At 45.7% G+C, this 15,000-nt stretch overlaps 1 protein-coding gene across 2 annotated transcripts in view; it reads right to left on the bottom strand.

The window, feature by feature from the left end:
• Positions 1 to 4,837: 4,837 nt before the first annotated feature.
• Positions 4,838 to 15,000, bottom strand: part of prdm1b (PR domain containing 1b, with ZNF domain) — a 29,914-nt gene continuing 19,751 nt past the window's right edge. The window contains exons 1-5 of one of the 2 annotated variants that reach the window (XM_017684681.2): positions 14,406 to 14,649; positions 13,483 to 13,735; positions 8,151 to 9,040; positions 7,941 to 8,069; positions 4,838 to 6,841 (exon numbers count right to left, since the gene is read on the bottom strand). In XM_017684681.2, the coding sequence (XP_017540170.2) occupies positions 6,320 to 6,841; positions 7,941 to 8,069; positions 8,151 to 9,040; positions 13,483 to 13,735; positions 14,406 to 14,414 (1,803 nt within the window). In that variant the 5' untranslated portion in view covers positions 14,415 to 14,649 and the 3' untranslated portion in view covers positions 4,838 to 6,319. Of the gene's footprint in view, positions 6,842 to 7,940; positions 8,070 to 8,150; positions 9,041 to 13,482; positions 13,736 to 14,405; positions 14,650 to 15,000 lie in introns of those variants that run through there. The other variant, XM_017684682.2, reaches the window with a different exon arrangement.

Below are 15,000 nucleotides of genomic sequence, written 5' to 3'. Positions count from 1 at the left end.
CTATCTTATTTTTTATTTTATTTTTATCAGCCCTTCCATTACAGCCCATGCTTGTTGCTATCCTCCACTGCCTCAAGCATCCAGTTCTACATCAGCCACCAGTGTTTGAAAATGACTGAAGCTGCGGTCATAAGACACTTGTGTAAAAGTGAGATTAAGGTAGTGTAACAGCAGAACACATCATTTTCTACCCATTTTCAAATCCAAAAATCAATGAGAATTTAAATCAGTTGTCCAGCGATGTGGAACAGTCTTTTAAGCTGGGCTTGCTGAAATTGTACTGGTGTGATGTAAAAATGATTTTCCATCTTTTTCTTTTAGCTAATTAACATGACACTGAGCATGTCAAACAGTAGAGAGAGGAGGATAAATACCTATAACTCACTCATCAAACTGCTGAAACATTGTCTCGGGGCAGCTACCTGAGCGGCGGTGCTGAAGCTGTTCAGGTAGTTCTGGACGAACTTTATGCAAATGAGCTGAGCAGCGATCAATCAGATTTTTGATATATGTTGGTGTAGCTGATTGTTTCATGCTCACAGTCACACAATGAGATTTAACACTGAAATGCACTCAGAGCAGAAGACAGTGGTGTATTGAGGCTTCATTATTATGTTAAGTGACTTTTCAAAGCTTAAAAAACACTGTTAGAACCTTGAGGCTTCACCTCTGCTTGACTGTCTCTCTTTCAGTCTCTCACTACAACCTACATGTGTTTGAGGACGTGCCCCAAAGCAGTCGGCTGTTTATGGCTCACTGTAATAAAAATACAGCGTTCACATAAACATTGAAGCTTCTGCAGATTTGAAAGGATCAACATTCAAACTAAGCTCTACATGGGCCTCTACTATACATACATTATTATAACGTTCACAACATTTTATTGTGATTATTTGCAAACATGAAATCAGGGGGCACTGTAGAAGAAAGTAAAGCCATTAGTGGGCTGACATGTGACCCTACTCCTGCACAGTTACACCATACAGTTAGTTTAACCCCTTAAAATCTCAGGCTTATTGCATATTAAGGCTTATTATTCAGTAACTACAGGGACTTCAGCGCAGACTGGCTGAGCTATTCATGGATTATAGAGGTGTGTAATAAAACTTTATGCCCACTGGTGGCAAATTACAGGCTAATTAAAACTCTTAAAACTCTGATTGGACAGTTGTGTTGCTATTTGTGTCCCACTTATGTTACATATTTCTAAACATGAAGCACAAAAAAGATAAAAGACATTGTAAACATGGTAAAGTGTCCATGTTCACGGAAACAGTCTATCCTGTCTTTGTCATCAGATTTCTGAGCATTTGCTGCTATCAATCTCCAAAGCAAATGTCTGGTGCATAAAGTCATTAAAGGTAAGACACAAATGGTCCATAAACATTTTTCTGTCAAGCCTGTCAGGATTATTACACAATCGCCAGATCACAGTAATTTGAGTTGATCACAATCACACTAGAAGTACATTATTTAAAAATCTCTAATGTTTTGCATGTACCCACAGTGACGGGTCGCTGCTTCTGTCTTGTCGCGAGATCACAGGCAGGTATTATCCTGAGCACCTTATAAAAACCCTGCTGGTCTGTTTTTACCTGCTGGGGTGCTGAAGACTGTGGCTGTGTGTACTGTGGCCCTCGAGGTCCTTACTGTAAAGCAAAAGCAGGCTGGGCTGTTTTGTTTTCACAGTAAATCAATCGGCCCAACAAAACGAAGTACAGTTGAGCCGAACTCTGAGTTTAGTTTGGTTTTGGGCCGTTTAGAGGATCTGAGTTCATTTGCCATGTTTATATAAGCACAGAAAACCTGACTCAGCAGTCTGAGTCCACTTCAGACACTGAAACCATTCAAGCGTAAAACATCTGTGCATATAACTGGCCTAATCACTGCTAGTGTTGTGTGATGAAATGTCTGAGATAATAATAAAGCACTACAATATTTCATTTGTGCTTCGGGACATAACATTGGCTTTCACGCGTTCACCTGCAAGGGTCCGCAGTGCAAGCTGGGGGGCTTTGAACATTTTGGAAAGTGCAGCTAAGGGGATTGGTGATTTATTGTTATTAATTTTTTTTGCATGATATTATGTATTTATCTGAGGGTTTGTTTTGTATTAATTTATATATTTATCTGATGTTTGTGTATCATTTCATATATTCATCAGAGGATGTTTTTACATTATTTTCTATATTTATCTACATTAATTGTTTAGTTTTTTTGTATATTTATCTGTGATTTTTAACAAATTTTTTGATACATTTGTGTGTGTTTTTTGTATTATTATATGTATTTTTCTGAGTTTTGTACACTGCTCAAAAAAATAAAGGGAACACTTAAACAACACAATATAACTCCAAGTAAATCAAACTTCTGTGAAATCAAACTGTCCACTTAGGAAGCAACACTGACCATCAGTTTCACAGCTGTTGTGTAAATGGAACAGACAACAGGTGGAAATTACTGGCGATTAGCAAGACACACTCAGTAAAGGAGTGGTTCTGCAGGTGGGACCACAGACCACTTCTCAGCACCTTTCTGCTTTCTGGCTGATGTTTTGGTCACTTTTGAATGTTGGTGGTCTTTCACACTCGTGGTAGCAGGAGATGGACTCTACAACCCACACAAGTGGCTCAGGTAGTGCAGCTCATCCAGGATGGCACATCAATGCGAGCTGTGGCAAGAAGGTTTGCTGTGTCTGTCAGCGTAGTGTCCAGAGGCTGGAGGCGCTACCAGGAGACAGGCCAGTACACTAGGAGACGTGGAGGAGGCCGTAGGAGGGCAACAGCCCAGCAGCAGGACCGCTACCTCCGCCTTTGTGCAAGGAGGAACAGGAGGAGCTGCCAGAGCCCTGCAGAATGACCTCCAGCAGGCCACAAATGTGCATGTGTCTGCACAAACGGTTAGAAACCGACTCCATGAGGACGGTATGAGGGCCCGACGTCCACAGATGGGGGTTGTGCTCACAGCCCAACACCGTGCAGGACGCTTGGCATTTGCCAGAGAACACCAGGATTGGCAAATTGGCCACTGGCGCCCTGTGATCTTCACAGATGAAAGCAGGTTCACACTGAGCACATGTGACAGACGTGACAGAGTCTGGAGACGCCGTGGAGAGCGATCTGCTGCCTGCAACATCCTTCAGCATGACCGGTTTGGCAGTGGGTCAGTAACGGTGTGGGGTGGCATTTCTTTGGAGGGCCGCACAGCCCTCCATGTGCTCGCCAGAGGTAGCCTGACTGCCATTAGGTACTGAGATGAGATCCTCAGACCCCTTGTGAGACCATATGCTGGTGCGGTTGGCCCTGGGTTCCTCCTAATGCAGGACAATTCTAGACCTCATGTGGCTGGAGTGTGTCAGCAGTTCCTGCAAGATGAAGGCATTGAAGCTATGAAGCCCGCCCGTTCCCCAGACCTGAATCTGATTGAGCCCATCTGGGACATCATGTCTCGCTTCATCCACCAACGTCACGTTGCACCACAGACTGTCCAGGAGTTGGCGGATGCTTTAGTCCAGGTCTGGGAGGAGATCCCTCAGGAGACCATCCGCCACCTCATCAGGAGCTGCCCAGGCGTTGTAGGGAGGTCATACAGGCACGTGGAGGCCGGACACAACACTGAGCCTCATTTTGACTTGTTTTAAGGACATCACATCAAAGTTGGATCAGCCTGTCGTGTGTTTTTCCACTTTAATTTTGTGTGTGACTCCAAATCCAGGCCTCCACTGGTGAATAAGTTTGATTTCCATTGATGATTTTTGTGATTTTGTTGTCAGCAACTTTGTACAGAACAAAGTACTCAATGAGAATATTTCACTCACTCAGATCTAGGATGAGTTATTTGAGTGTTATTTGAGATTTTTTTGAGCAGTGTATTATTTTACATAATTATCTGAAGGTTTGTTTTGTGTCATTTTATATATTTAGTCTTTTAGTTTTTTTCTTCTTCTTGATCAATTTTAAATTGGTGGGTGGGGGATTAGATTAGATTATTAGGAATTTATTAGTCCCACAACGGGGAAATTTCACCTCCACATTTTAACCCATCAATGCAGTGAAACACCACATACACACTAGTGAACACACACACTAGGGGGCAGTGAGCACACTTGCCCGGAGCGGTGGCAGCCCAATCCACAGTGTAGGGGATGGTGGGGGGCTGAGTGCTCCATTTTGCGGCTTGCTCTTTGACCACTTTATTTGATATTGGTGTTTTGGAGCCTCGTCTTGAAAATAAAAAAAGCATTTGACCAGAAAAGGAGAAGAACAGAGCAGGGACTCCAGCTCCTGCGTTGAGAGATGCTGGATGGGCTGAAGTTCTGCTGCAGTTCTGTTGGCGAAACTCTGACTTTGGGATCTTGTATGTATTTGGTTTTTGTCACGATTGGCCCCTCCCAGACTTCCATGTGCTTGTGTTGAACTCCCAGTCTTGTCCGTGTGAAATTTGTTTTGATTCCTTCCCGGTCCGGCCCCCTTGTTTCCAGACCCCGCCCTTGATTGTTACGGCCGGTTTTCCCCCTGTGTCCGGTTATCCATTGTTAACCCTGTTGTATTTAAGCCCTGTGTTTTTCCTTGTGGTGTGTTGGTCTTTGTATTGTTTGCCCTGTGTTTGGTGTTACCTCTGCTAGCCTCTGTTGTATTTTCTGTTCTCCATTGTTTGTTTACCCTGTGTTTTCTTTACGTTAAGTCTGCCCACCGTTGTCTTCGTCTTGGCTCTTTGACCTTGGACTGTTGTGTCCATGACCCTGGATTTGCCCCCAGTAAATCTTACTTTTCTCCACATACACGTCCGCCTCCTCATCGCTCCGCGTTACAGTTTTAAACACAGTGACACAGTGGAGTTTGAGAAAGAATATATTTAATGTGCTACATTATAAAAGTTTGATGAAAATAGTCTCTCACATATAAAGTATTAACATCTTGTTCACTGAGGCAAAAATAATTAAGTAAACAAACTGTACAGGAAAAAGCTCCTACAAACATAATAAAATGCAAGTAAACTAGCCCTCGCTGTCGCTACGTAACAGTGACCTCGCACATGGATCTAGGTCCTGCTTTTTCCAGTGCTAAACATCCAATAAATTAAAAAAACAAAGCAAACAACATTAAAGGAACCGGTAACATCGCCGACCTCACGCCTCTCACACGTCAAGTCTTGCTGTGCATCTCTGGATTTGGTAAGAAACGAAAGGAGCTTTGCAGATTTTACCTGAGATTACTGGGGCCTTCGGTTCTGCATGCATGTATCCAGCCCTACACGACCCAAATGCACACAGAGCTAACAAACGCTGCGAGCTTCCAGCAATAAATAGTAAATCAGTAGAACACTGAGCTCCGTACAGTGACAGGCAGCCTCAGCCTCTCAGATCCAGGAGCATAAATAAAGCATTCACATTCACAGAGTGCCTCGAGTCGTTTCTCAGACAGCTACAGCTTTGGAGTCCAGCTTTTGGCCATGACCGTGATTTTGGAGTGGAACAAATCCCTGATATACAGACCTTCAAACCCTGAATAACATTTCATTGGAATTCCTGAGAGTGGTTTTAGAGGAAGCTTCAACAGCTCAGTGAACTGAACAGAAAACAATGCACAAATACAAAGACAGCAAAAATGCTATCAACACACATTTGATTCGTGGCTAAAGTCGAACAGAAACGCTATGTACAGTAATAAATTAATACAGACTCACACACAGACTCGCCGCTCAGAGCGAAAAATAAAAGAAAGGAGTAGTACAGAGGACGCGGCCGGTCACTCTCTCGCTCCGCAGCAGGACGGAAGGTGGAAGTGCAATTACTCATCATGCCAAAGTCTTTGGAAATGCTGTTTAGTTTTTGGTGCTGCTCTTCTTCTTCTTCTTCTTCATTCCCTTCCTCTCTGCATTTCCCTTTTCTACACCAGAGAGGGCGTCTTTTTGGCATCAACTACTACAGGCTGCTCAAGTCTTTATTTTTGGAAATATTGTCAAAAGTCCTCAGCGACGTCTGAGCCAGTGGTCCCCAACATTTGCCCAGCCTTTCAGCATCTATTCTGTGCCACAACACACCTGATGCGTCTCAGTAAAACCTTCCCAATGTCACGATTAGCTGGATCAGCTCTTACAAGGCTGCCGTTGTGACCGTCCTCACTGTGAGTGAGTTTCCTTTCACAACACAAAACCTTTCATCAAATTCACTCCGTAAAATCTCTTTTTCTCCTGACAAACACAGGTGTACCCTGCTGCTCTTCCTTCCAGCAGGGGCCAGTTGTGTCATGGCAGAGACTAAACATTCAGAAATGGCCAGGAATGGAGAGGACCCCCAGGCTCGACGCCCTCCCTCCCTCTACTCTTCTTCAGCCTTCACCGAGGGTCGTGGTGGGGTGCAGAACTGCACCACACTGGCCCTCTCCTGCTGCTGCCCCCTGGCAGCCACAGCCTTCAAGATCCCACTGTCATCCTTCGGGCTGGCCACCAGGCTTCTGGCCAGCCACCTCTCCAGCGCCGCATCCACCTCAGCGTCCGGCGCGGTCTCGTCCAGGCCGTTGGCCTCAGTGCTGGAGTCAAAGTGCTCAAGCAGCTCGGCCGTCTTGCGCAGCTCGGGGCTCTGAGGGCGGGCGGCGGTGGCCGGGCAGCCGCCTGAGCGGCGGTGCAGCTCCAGACTGAAGCGGTGCAGGAAGGCCTGGCAGCAGAGCGGGCAGCGGTGGGCCTGCTCGCATGCTGAGCCGTGCATGCGGCGGTGCAGCTTCAGGTGGATGTACTGTGTGAACTTGGTGCTGCACAGCTTGCACTGGTAGGGCTTCTCTCCCGAGTGCAGCCGCAGGTGCGTCTTCAGGTTGCTGGTGCTGCTGAAGCGCTTGTGGCAGACCTGCAGATCAGACGCGCAGCGATTAGACACTGTAGGAATATTCTACCTATCTGACATGCTGGACATCAACTTTAGTTTATCATAATAACTCATCTTGCTTACATTACAGCTGAATGCGTGGTTTATGACGTACACTGCGCAGCATGAAGTGCCAGGTTGATTTATTCTGATGCTAAATAAGTCAGTGTATTACCAGCTTGACATGCACGCTTGATGAACATCCTACAAACTGTATCATTAGCTTATTAGCTGTATTATAAATGTAAATGTCCTGAGACAATTAACATACACTTTTGCTAACTTGTATTGACTACCATGTCAGTAGAGTAAAGATAAAACACGATAAAGTGTCCCAAATGTTTGTGTTTCATAAAATTACATAAAAGCATAGAAAGCAGGCCCAGAACAACATACCTACAATTTACCTTGAAAATATTTCAAAAATCTTGCATGTATTTATGTTTGAATTAAAATTTTTGCATTTCTTTTTTTAACCTATTTAACATTTCATGCCAGAAACATCCTTTTAGTCTGTTCGCGTAGTCTTAACATGATCTAGCTAGCGAATTGGCCAACTTGCAGATAAGTAATGCGCGTTCCTCGGTCCATCAAGGGTTCAGTGTTCTCCTCAAGTCTGAGAGACAGTTAAAATGTGAAACCCTGTCCTTTTATTCAGCTCTAGTTAGCCAGCTGTACAGCAGGGTGTGTTGGTGGGACAGGAAGGCAAACTCGAAACGATAAACATTTCACTTCTAAGTCCTGCAGGTCGACAGCTTTAGTGTTGTTACATAAACAAGAGGTAAAGTTACATAAGACACAGAATAAAGCAGAAGGCATGTGACAGGCGATAACCTACAGCTTCACTGTAATGGCCTTTAGTCCAGGCTTGGAATGCAGGAGGAGTGCCAGGCGTGTTTCTTTCGTATGAGATCAGTTTGTTTTTTGGCTGAGAGGGTGCGTCATGGCAGCGTGACACCACTGGTACACCCACCCACGTTAATGAACAACAAAGGTGAGGCTTTCTTTAAAAGGTGCCTGAGGACACTGGGTGAAAGTGTCGCAGGCTTTTTTTGATTGGTTTTCATGAAACAAAACCCACCTGACACTCATGAGGCTTCTCTCCGGTGTGGACGAGATGGTGCTTCTGCAGGTGGGCCAGCTGGGTGAAGCTCTTCTTGCACAGCTGACACTGGAATGGCCTCTCTCCGTTGTGTACCCTCAAATGCACCTGCATAGAAATGCTCATTAGGAACGAATTGTATTCGGTGCACACTCGCAGTTCATTAAGGACAGCGTCCATCTCGCTCACCTTCAAGTTGGAAAGCTGGCCGAAGGTCTTGAAGCAGATGTTGCACTCGTACTTGATCTTCCCATTCTGCTTCTTGAGTGGGTAGGGGAGGGACTTGTACCCAGGTGCATGCCGTGATGAAGATGAAGATGAAGACCTGTTTCCGGGTGCGGCGGCCAGGCTGAGGTTGATGGCCTCTTCGCAGGCTGATGGGGGCTGCTGTGGAACAAGCTGCGGTTCAGGAGAAGAGTGCTTGGACAGGGGTGAGAGTTCGGGAGTGGCCGGGGCACCCTGGGGAGGGGAGGTGTTTGGAGGTCTCTCCTTCAGGCCACCATGAGCAGGTGGGGCAGGATAGGACAGGCTGACAGGCAGAAGACCTGGCTGGGTCACTGGTGGAAAGGGCAAAGCGTCATTGCCCAGCACATTGCTGTACCGGAATGGTCCTCTAGGGGGATAAGGAGGGGAGTACGGGGGCAGGAGCAGACGGGAGTAATGTGAGCTATAAGGTGGCAGGAGCTGGTAGGGGGGCTGTAGAGGCCTTGGAGGGGGCAGAGGAGGGTAAGATACAGGCCTCTCTCTGTAGCCGTAGAGGCCGTGAAGATGCAGAGGAAGGTCATGATGCATGTTGAAGGTTTGGGGGCTCAGGTCAGGGTGAGATGCTTTGGGCATCTCAGGCTGAACCTTCTTACTGAAGTCCATCACATGCTGGTCAGGCGTGTCCGGAGGCGTATCCCTCTCAATGACCTCAACATCAACCTTCTCCTCTGCCTCCTGACCCTCCTTCTCTTCCTTTTTGGCATCGTCCCGGCTCTGGGGTCTGTGAGGGCTTGGTGCCCGTTTGGGGCAGCAGGTCCACTGAGGTAGGTAATGCTTCTGAAGGTCAGCTTCCATCAGATCGCCGCCCATGTGCTCTACAAAATAGAACATATAGAAAAGGGTCAGATGAAGAGAATGGAAATTAATGCAAACACACTGTATTCCATAGTTGTTAAACTGTAAAACTACACGCTGCAGATTCATACTGGATTAAAATCACTCCACAATTATTACAGTCAGACTGTAAAACTACACGCTGCAGATTCATACTGGATTAAAATCACTCCACAATTATTACAGTCAGACTGTAAAACTACACGCTGCAGATTCATACTGGATTAAAATCACTCCACAATTATTACAGTCAGACTGTAAAACTACACGCTGCAGATTCATACTGGATTAAAATCACTCCATAATTATTACAGTCAGACTGTAAAACTACACACTCCAGATTCATACTGGATTAAAATCACTCCACAATTATTACAGTCAGACTGTAAAACTACACACTGCAGATTCATACTGGATTAAAATCACTCCACAATTATTACAGTCAGACTGTAAAACTACACACTGCAGATTCATACTGGATTAAAATCACTCCACAATTATTACAGTCAGACTGTAAAACTACACACTGCAGATTCATACTGGATTAAAATCACTCCACAATTATTACAGTCAGACTGTAAAACTACACACTCCAGATTCATACTGGATTAAAATCACTCCACAATTATTACAGTCAGACTGTAAAACTACACACTGCAGATTCATACTGGATTAAAATCACTCCACAATTATTACAGTCAGACTGTAAAACTACACACTGCAGATTCATACTGGATTAAAATCTCTCCACAATTATTACAGTCAGACTGTAAAACTACACACACTGCAGATTCATACTGGATTAAAATCACTCCACAATTATTACAGTCAGACTGTAAAACTACACACTGCAGATTCATACTGGATTAAAATCACTCCACAATTATTACCGTCAGACTGTAAAACTACACACTGCAGATTCATACTGGATTAAAATCACTCCACAATTATTACAGTCAGACTGTAAAACTACACGCTGCAGATTCATACTGGATTAAAATCACTCCACAAGTATTACAGTCAGACTGTAAAACTACACACACTGCAGATTCATACTGGATTAAAATCACAGATCTTGTCATTAGCAACTCAGATTACAGTGCCTCCCTACATAAACCCCATCCTTCTTTAATTGGGCTCTTCATGGCGTTCTTTTGGCTCTTTACTTTATACGTTACCAAAAACAGAAAACATTGGCTGCGTCTCCCCCGAAAACAGGACCGTCACACACCTACTCATCACCCTCTCCCTCGCGGCCTCACTTATGGTAAATGGCACCTCTTTCAGTTTTAGGTTGACAGGCAGGAGATACGCTGCTGGTTTCTATCTGACGTACAGAGCAGTACTGCTATCACGAAGCACCTTGATGACAGCGCCGTGTGGGAGTTCACGGGTGTGCACAAGTGAACGTGCGTGGGCGTGTGTGTGTATGAGGAGACAGATCCAAGCACTGCAGTTACACTTCTCAGTCAGACGCCATGCTGACTCACTGCGTCTCCAACCGCAGGAAACAGTCCTCCGTCGCAGCGTCGGGTCCTCTCCATCCCAGATAAACAGACAACCAGGGGAACAACGACCGCGACTCAAATTCTGCCCAATCAGAGTCGGCGGCCTCCTCGTCCACTCTCTCCCACAGCGGGGGAAGGAGATTACACAAGCAGATTATTACCCCTGTGGTCGAGGGCCGGTTCCTCAAACCTGGTGTGAACCAGTCTGCCGCAACCTTTTACAGGCAAAAGTCTGCTTGTGGTGTCGCCAAAGAGGAAAGTGAGAAAACCCAACAGACCTGGTTACAAAGAGCAGAGAGCTGATCTGATCGACACGGAAAGCTCTTGGCTCTTTTTTGCATTTTTGACCTCAATCCCAAAATAAAAACAATCAGAAATTCCCTCTGACTTTCCAGAATGTCTGACAAAGCCGGTTTACACGTGCTGAGTAATCCGCAGGTGCCTTGCTGTAAAGAGAAAACTCCCAGCCTTGCAAAGCAACAGTTTAACGATTACAGTAAACACAAAGCATCACAGTCGGAACGAGCACGGTACCCTCATAGGAGCTCTTTAGGGAATGAAACTAGAAGTCATTTTGGACCATTTCTGTTGGTCCGTTCATCAAGAAACCTTGATGCAAAGTAAAGGGCACCTGGTGTTTTCAAATCACGTTTAACAATGAGAAATGAGGCCGGGGTCCGAGGCTGGGGGTCTGACTAACCCTATAAGTTTTAGTTAGAAAACAAAACCACGGTTTTCGAGATGAAGCACCTGCTCAGCTATGCTGGGGATGTAAACTGCACTGTCTCCAGGACGCTGGAGATGAGCAGTGGGACGTGACGAGCAGTCAGTGGCGGCTTTTTTTATTTCTGTTTCCCTTTCTCTTTTTTCGGCTCGGTAGATTTCTCTGAATCTCATTCAGGAAGTAAAAGACGTAAAGCAGCCAGCATGACGCGAAAGTCTTCAGAAGAAGAAGTGTTTGAGGAAAGTCGCTGGGCTTCACGGGAGGCTGCTTCCTGGACTGGGACGTCCCACGTTTGGGCACAGTTGCCTGACCAGAGCGAGAAAAAGCGAGCGAGCTCTGCACTCGAGCGTGTGCCCACATGACTCAGTTAATTGGCTCTAACAATAAGCAGTGTGTCCTCGCTCAGAGCACAGGAAGCGGTGCTGTGTCATACTTCAGGCCATTGTGTGTCTGGCAGACGTGCAAATGGCAGTGTCTCAAGGTTTTTCCTCACACAAGAGAGCACGCCTTCTTTTCCAAGCTCTTTTATTCCCTGCCAACCTCCCTCGACCTGATGAACAGATAGAGGGAAGTAAGAATCTCAGTCCTGAAAAAACAGCAGCGCTTCTTTCCAAGCAGACACACACACCAGCACAGTGTGAGCTGATAGGGATCTCTGTCTCTCTCTCTCTCTCTGTCTCTCTCTCTCTCTCTCTCTCTCTCTCTCTCTCTCTCTCTCTACCTCTCTCTCTCTCTCTCTCTCTCTCTCTCTCTCTGTCTCTGTCTCTCTCTCTCTCTCTCTCTCTCTCTCTCTCTCTGTCACTCTCTCTCTCTCTCTCTCTCTCTCTCTCACTCTCTCTCTCTGTCTGTCTCTCTCTCTCTCTGTCTCTCTCTCTGTCTCTCTCTCTCTCTCTCTCTCTCTCTCTCTCTGTCTCTCTCTCTCTCTCTCTCTGTCTCTCTCTCTGTCTCTCTCTCTTTCTCTCTCTCTCTGTCTCTCTCTCTCTCTCTCTGTCTCTCTCTCTGTCTCTCTCTCTGTCTCTCTCTCTTTCTCTTTCTTCGATGTAGACAAAGATGCAACATCACAGGTGCATTCACTGGTATCATGACATACCGGTGGCCCCCCATCACCCACCCACCATCACAAACACACACAAACAAACACACTCAGCTGACGTGGAGATACAGATACGCAGGACGGGTGAATGAACTCAGTAGTGGGAACAGTGACTAACACCAGTTGTAAACAGGAAGAAAGGAGCAGAGAGGAATCATTGAAGAAACACAGAGATTCCAGTTACTGTGGGAATGACCGAAATAGAACAGAGTGTGTAGAAGAGAGTGAAGTGACTCAAAGCGCAGCGGCGGAACAGGAGGCGGCCGAGATACGAGAGAAAGATTCAGAACCTGAGCGCACCAGAGAGAGCGAGGGAAGGTGCTGCCTGTACAGACAGTAAAAAGACAGAACTTCTACAAAGCTTTGGCTTCTCTGATGACGTTCAGCTGAGCTGCTGTTTAACATGTCGTCCAAAGCCATGAAATGAGCAACAGAACGTAACCACCCAGACTGTAGGTCCATCAGTCATTTATAAGTCTTAGGGCTCAAAGTTTCCCGTGAATTAATCAACGTCTAGTACAAACCTGTACCTGCTGTTCACTCGCATTGCCTTCTAAAACCTGTTCACCCTCCAGTGTGAGTTATTCCATGTCTACTACAAATTATTCCATGTTTACGGTGAGTTATTCTGCATCTTCTATTCATTTTTGTGTTTATTATGAATTATTCAGCGTCCACTATTTGTTTTTCATTGTCTACTATAATTTATTCAGCATCAGCAAATAATACAGTATCAGCTGTTATTTTCCAATGTCTGCTATAAATGTTCTGGTGTCTGCTGTAAATTATTCACCATCCGCTATGAGTTATTCAGTGTCTACTATGAAGCTAGACTCTTGACAAAAAGGGTTCTATACAGTTCCAAAAAAGAACCCGTCAAAAAAAGGTTCTATGAAGTATCTCACACAACAGACCACGTAACCGGGCACTAAACCATTTATGCATTCAAATCACTCTGAGTTCTGTACATGAGCGCCTTTACTAAAGAACCCTTACAGAACCGTTCCTTCTGAGAGTGACGAGTCCATATAAAGAACCTTAGACTTCAAGGGATTCGCTTCTATAAGCAGGTCACAGAAATGAACTGCCGCTACTCACTGGTCTTCAGGCTGTCCGGCGGCGAGGGCGCGTGTCCGCACAGCCGCTGGGAGAACTCGGGGCTGTACCACACCAGCAGCTCCTGGTTGGGCTCCACAGGCCGGATGGTGTAGAAGAAGATGTCGCAGCTGTTCTGGCAGGCCACCAGGTTCTGCTCGGCCAGAGAGCGCGCCGGGTTGACGAAGCGCATCCAGTTGCTGCGCTGGACGTCATAGCCGTCTATGAAGTGGTGAAGCTGACCACTGGAATAAATCTGCAGCGCAGGAGAAGGAAACGGCGTACAAGTGCATTAATAATAAACTTTAATAATCGTGGAACTGCAGCTTTCATGATGTTAAACCATGTAAACTCTCAGGCTTATTACATACTTATTATTCAGTAATTACACGGACTACAATGCAAACTGGCTGAGCTATTCTTACGTTATAGAAGAGCGTAATAAAACTTTAGGTCTGCCGGTTAAGAAGTGCTTCAGAATGTCATATAAACCACAAAACAGAGAAATATAACAAGCAAATGTTAAAATATGAAAACATGCATTGAAAGAAGGCAAAGGAGGGAAAAGAAAGTGATTCAAATGAAAAATGTAAACGACAATATTGACAATATTCAAGAAACGACATGTTATTCTGCGGATCCGTTCCACAGTTTTGCCATTAAAATAAAAACGTGTATTAAATCCGTGCGTTTCTCCGTGAAGTCCCGTGTCATCACTGGACTGGGACTAATCTACTGTCATTACAGGCATATAAAGCATAATAAATGATCCAGTCACAGGTGACAGACAATCACCCACACATTAACCAGTAACACCGCCGTCACCACACATCACCCACCGCCACACTACATCCAGCACCACGTACACCTTAAACCCCAGGCCACCTTAAACCCAGCAGAGCGAGGCAGCAGAGCAGTGTGTTCACCTCGGCCATGTACAGCGCCCTGTCTTCTCCTTCTTCTCCTCTGTTCTGTCACCTGAGCGCTTGCCTGGTCTGCGTCTATCCTCCTCGCACAGGAGACTGAGTGAGCGAGCGAGTGAGTGAGCGAGCGAGTGAGTGAGCGGGTTTCTGTTTCTCTCAGTGGTGTCAAAGTCACCAACACCTTTTAAAGCGCTCTGCTGGGCGGAGTCCACAAGTGGGCGTATTGAAAACACTGCTGCACGCTGGCCGAGGGCCGCTGGGGGGGCAATAAATCACGCTGTGTGAGGCACAGAGAACTTTAATCACTGACGGTGCAGATTTACGCTGAGAACAGATGGAGATAGATAGACACTTCATTGATCCCGAAGGAAATTTAGTGGGAGAGCTTCAAAGAGATGGTTCTTCAAGGGTTCTTTAGTAAAGACAGCAGTTCTGTACAGCACCATGGACACTCAGAGAACCCTTTGCATGATTAAATGGTACTTTACCATGGTGACATTGTTCTTCAGATGGAGAATGTGTTGTAGGTGGTTCTATCCGGCACCTTAAAGGGTTCTTCTTTTGGCCTGATGTCACTATTTTTACAGCTAAGTTGGAC

This window comes from Pygocentrus nattereri, chromosome 14 (assembly GCF_015220715.1).
Source record: "Pygocentrus nattereri isolate fPygNat1 chromosome 14, fPygNat1.pri, whole genome shotgun sequence".
In the NCBI taxonomy this organism is placed as follows: domain Eukaryota; kingdom Metazoa; phylum Chordata; class Actinopteri; order Characiformes; family Serrasalmidae; genus Pygocentrus; species Pygocentrus nattereri.
This window is presented reverse-complemented; position numbering and strand designations above follow the sequence as displayed.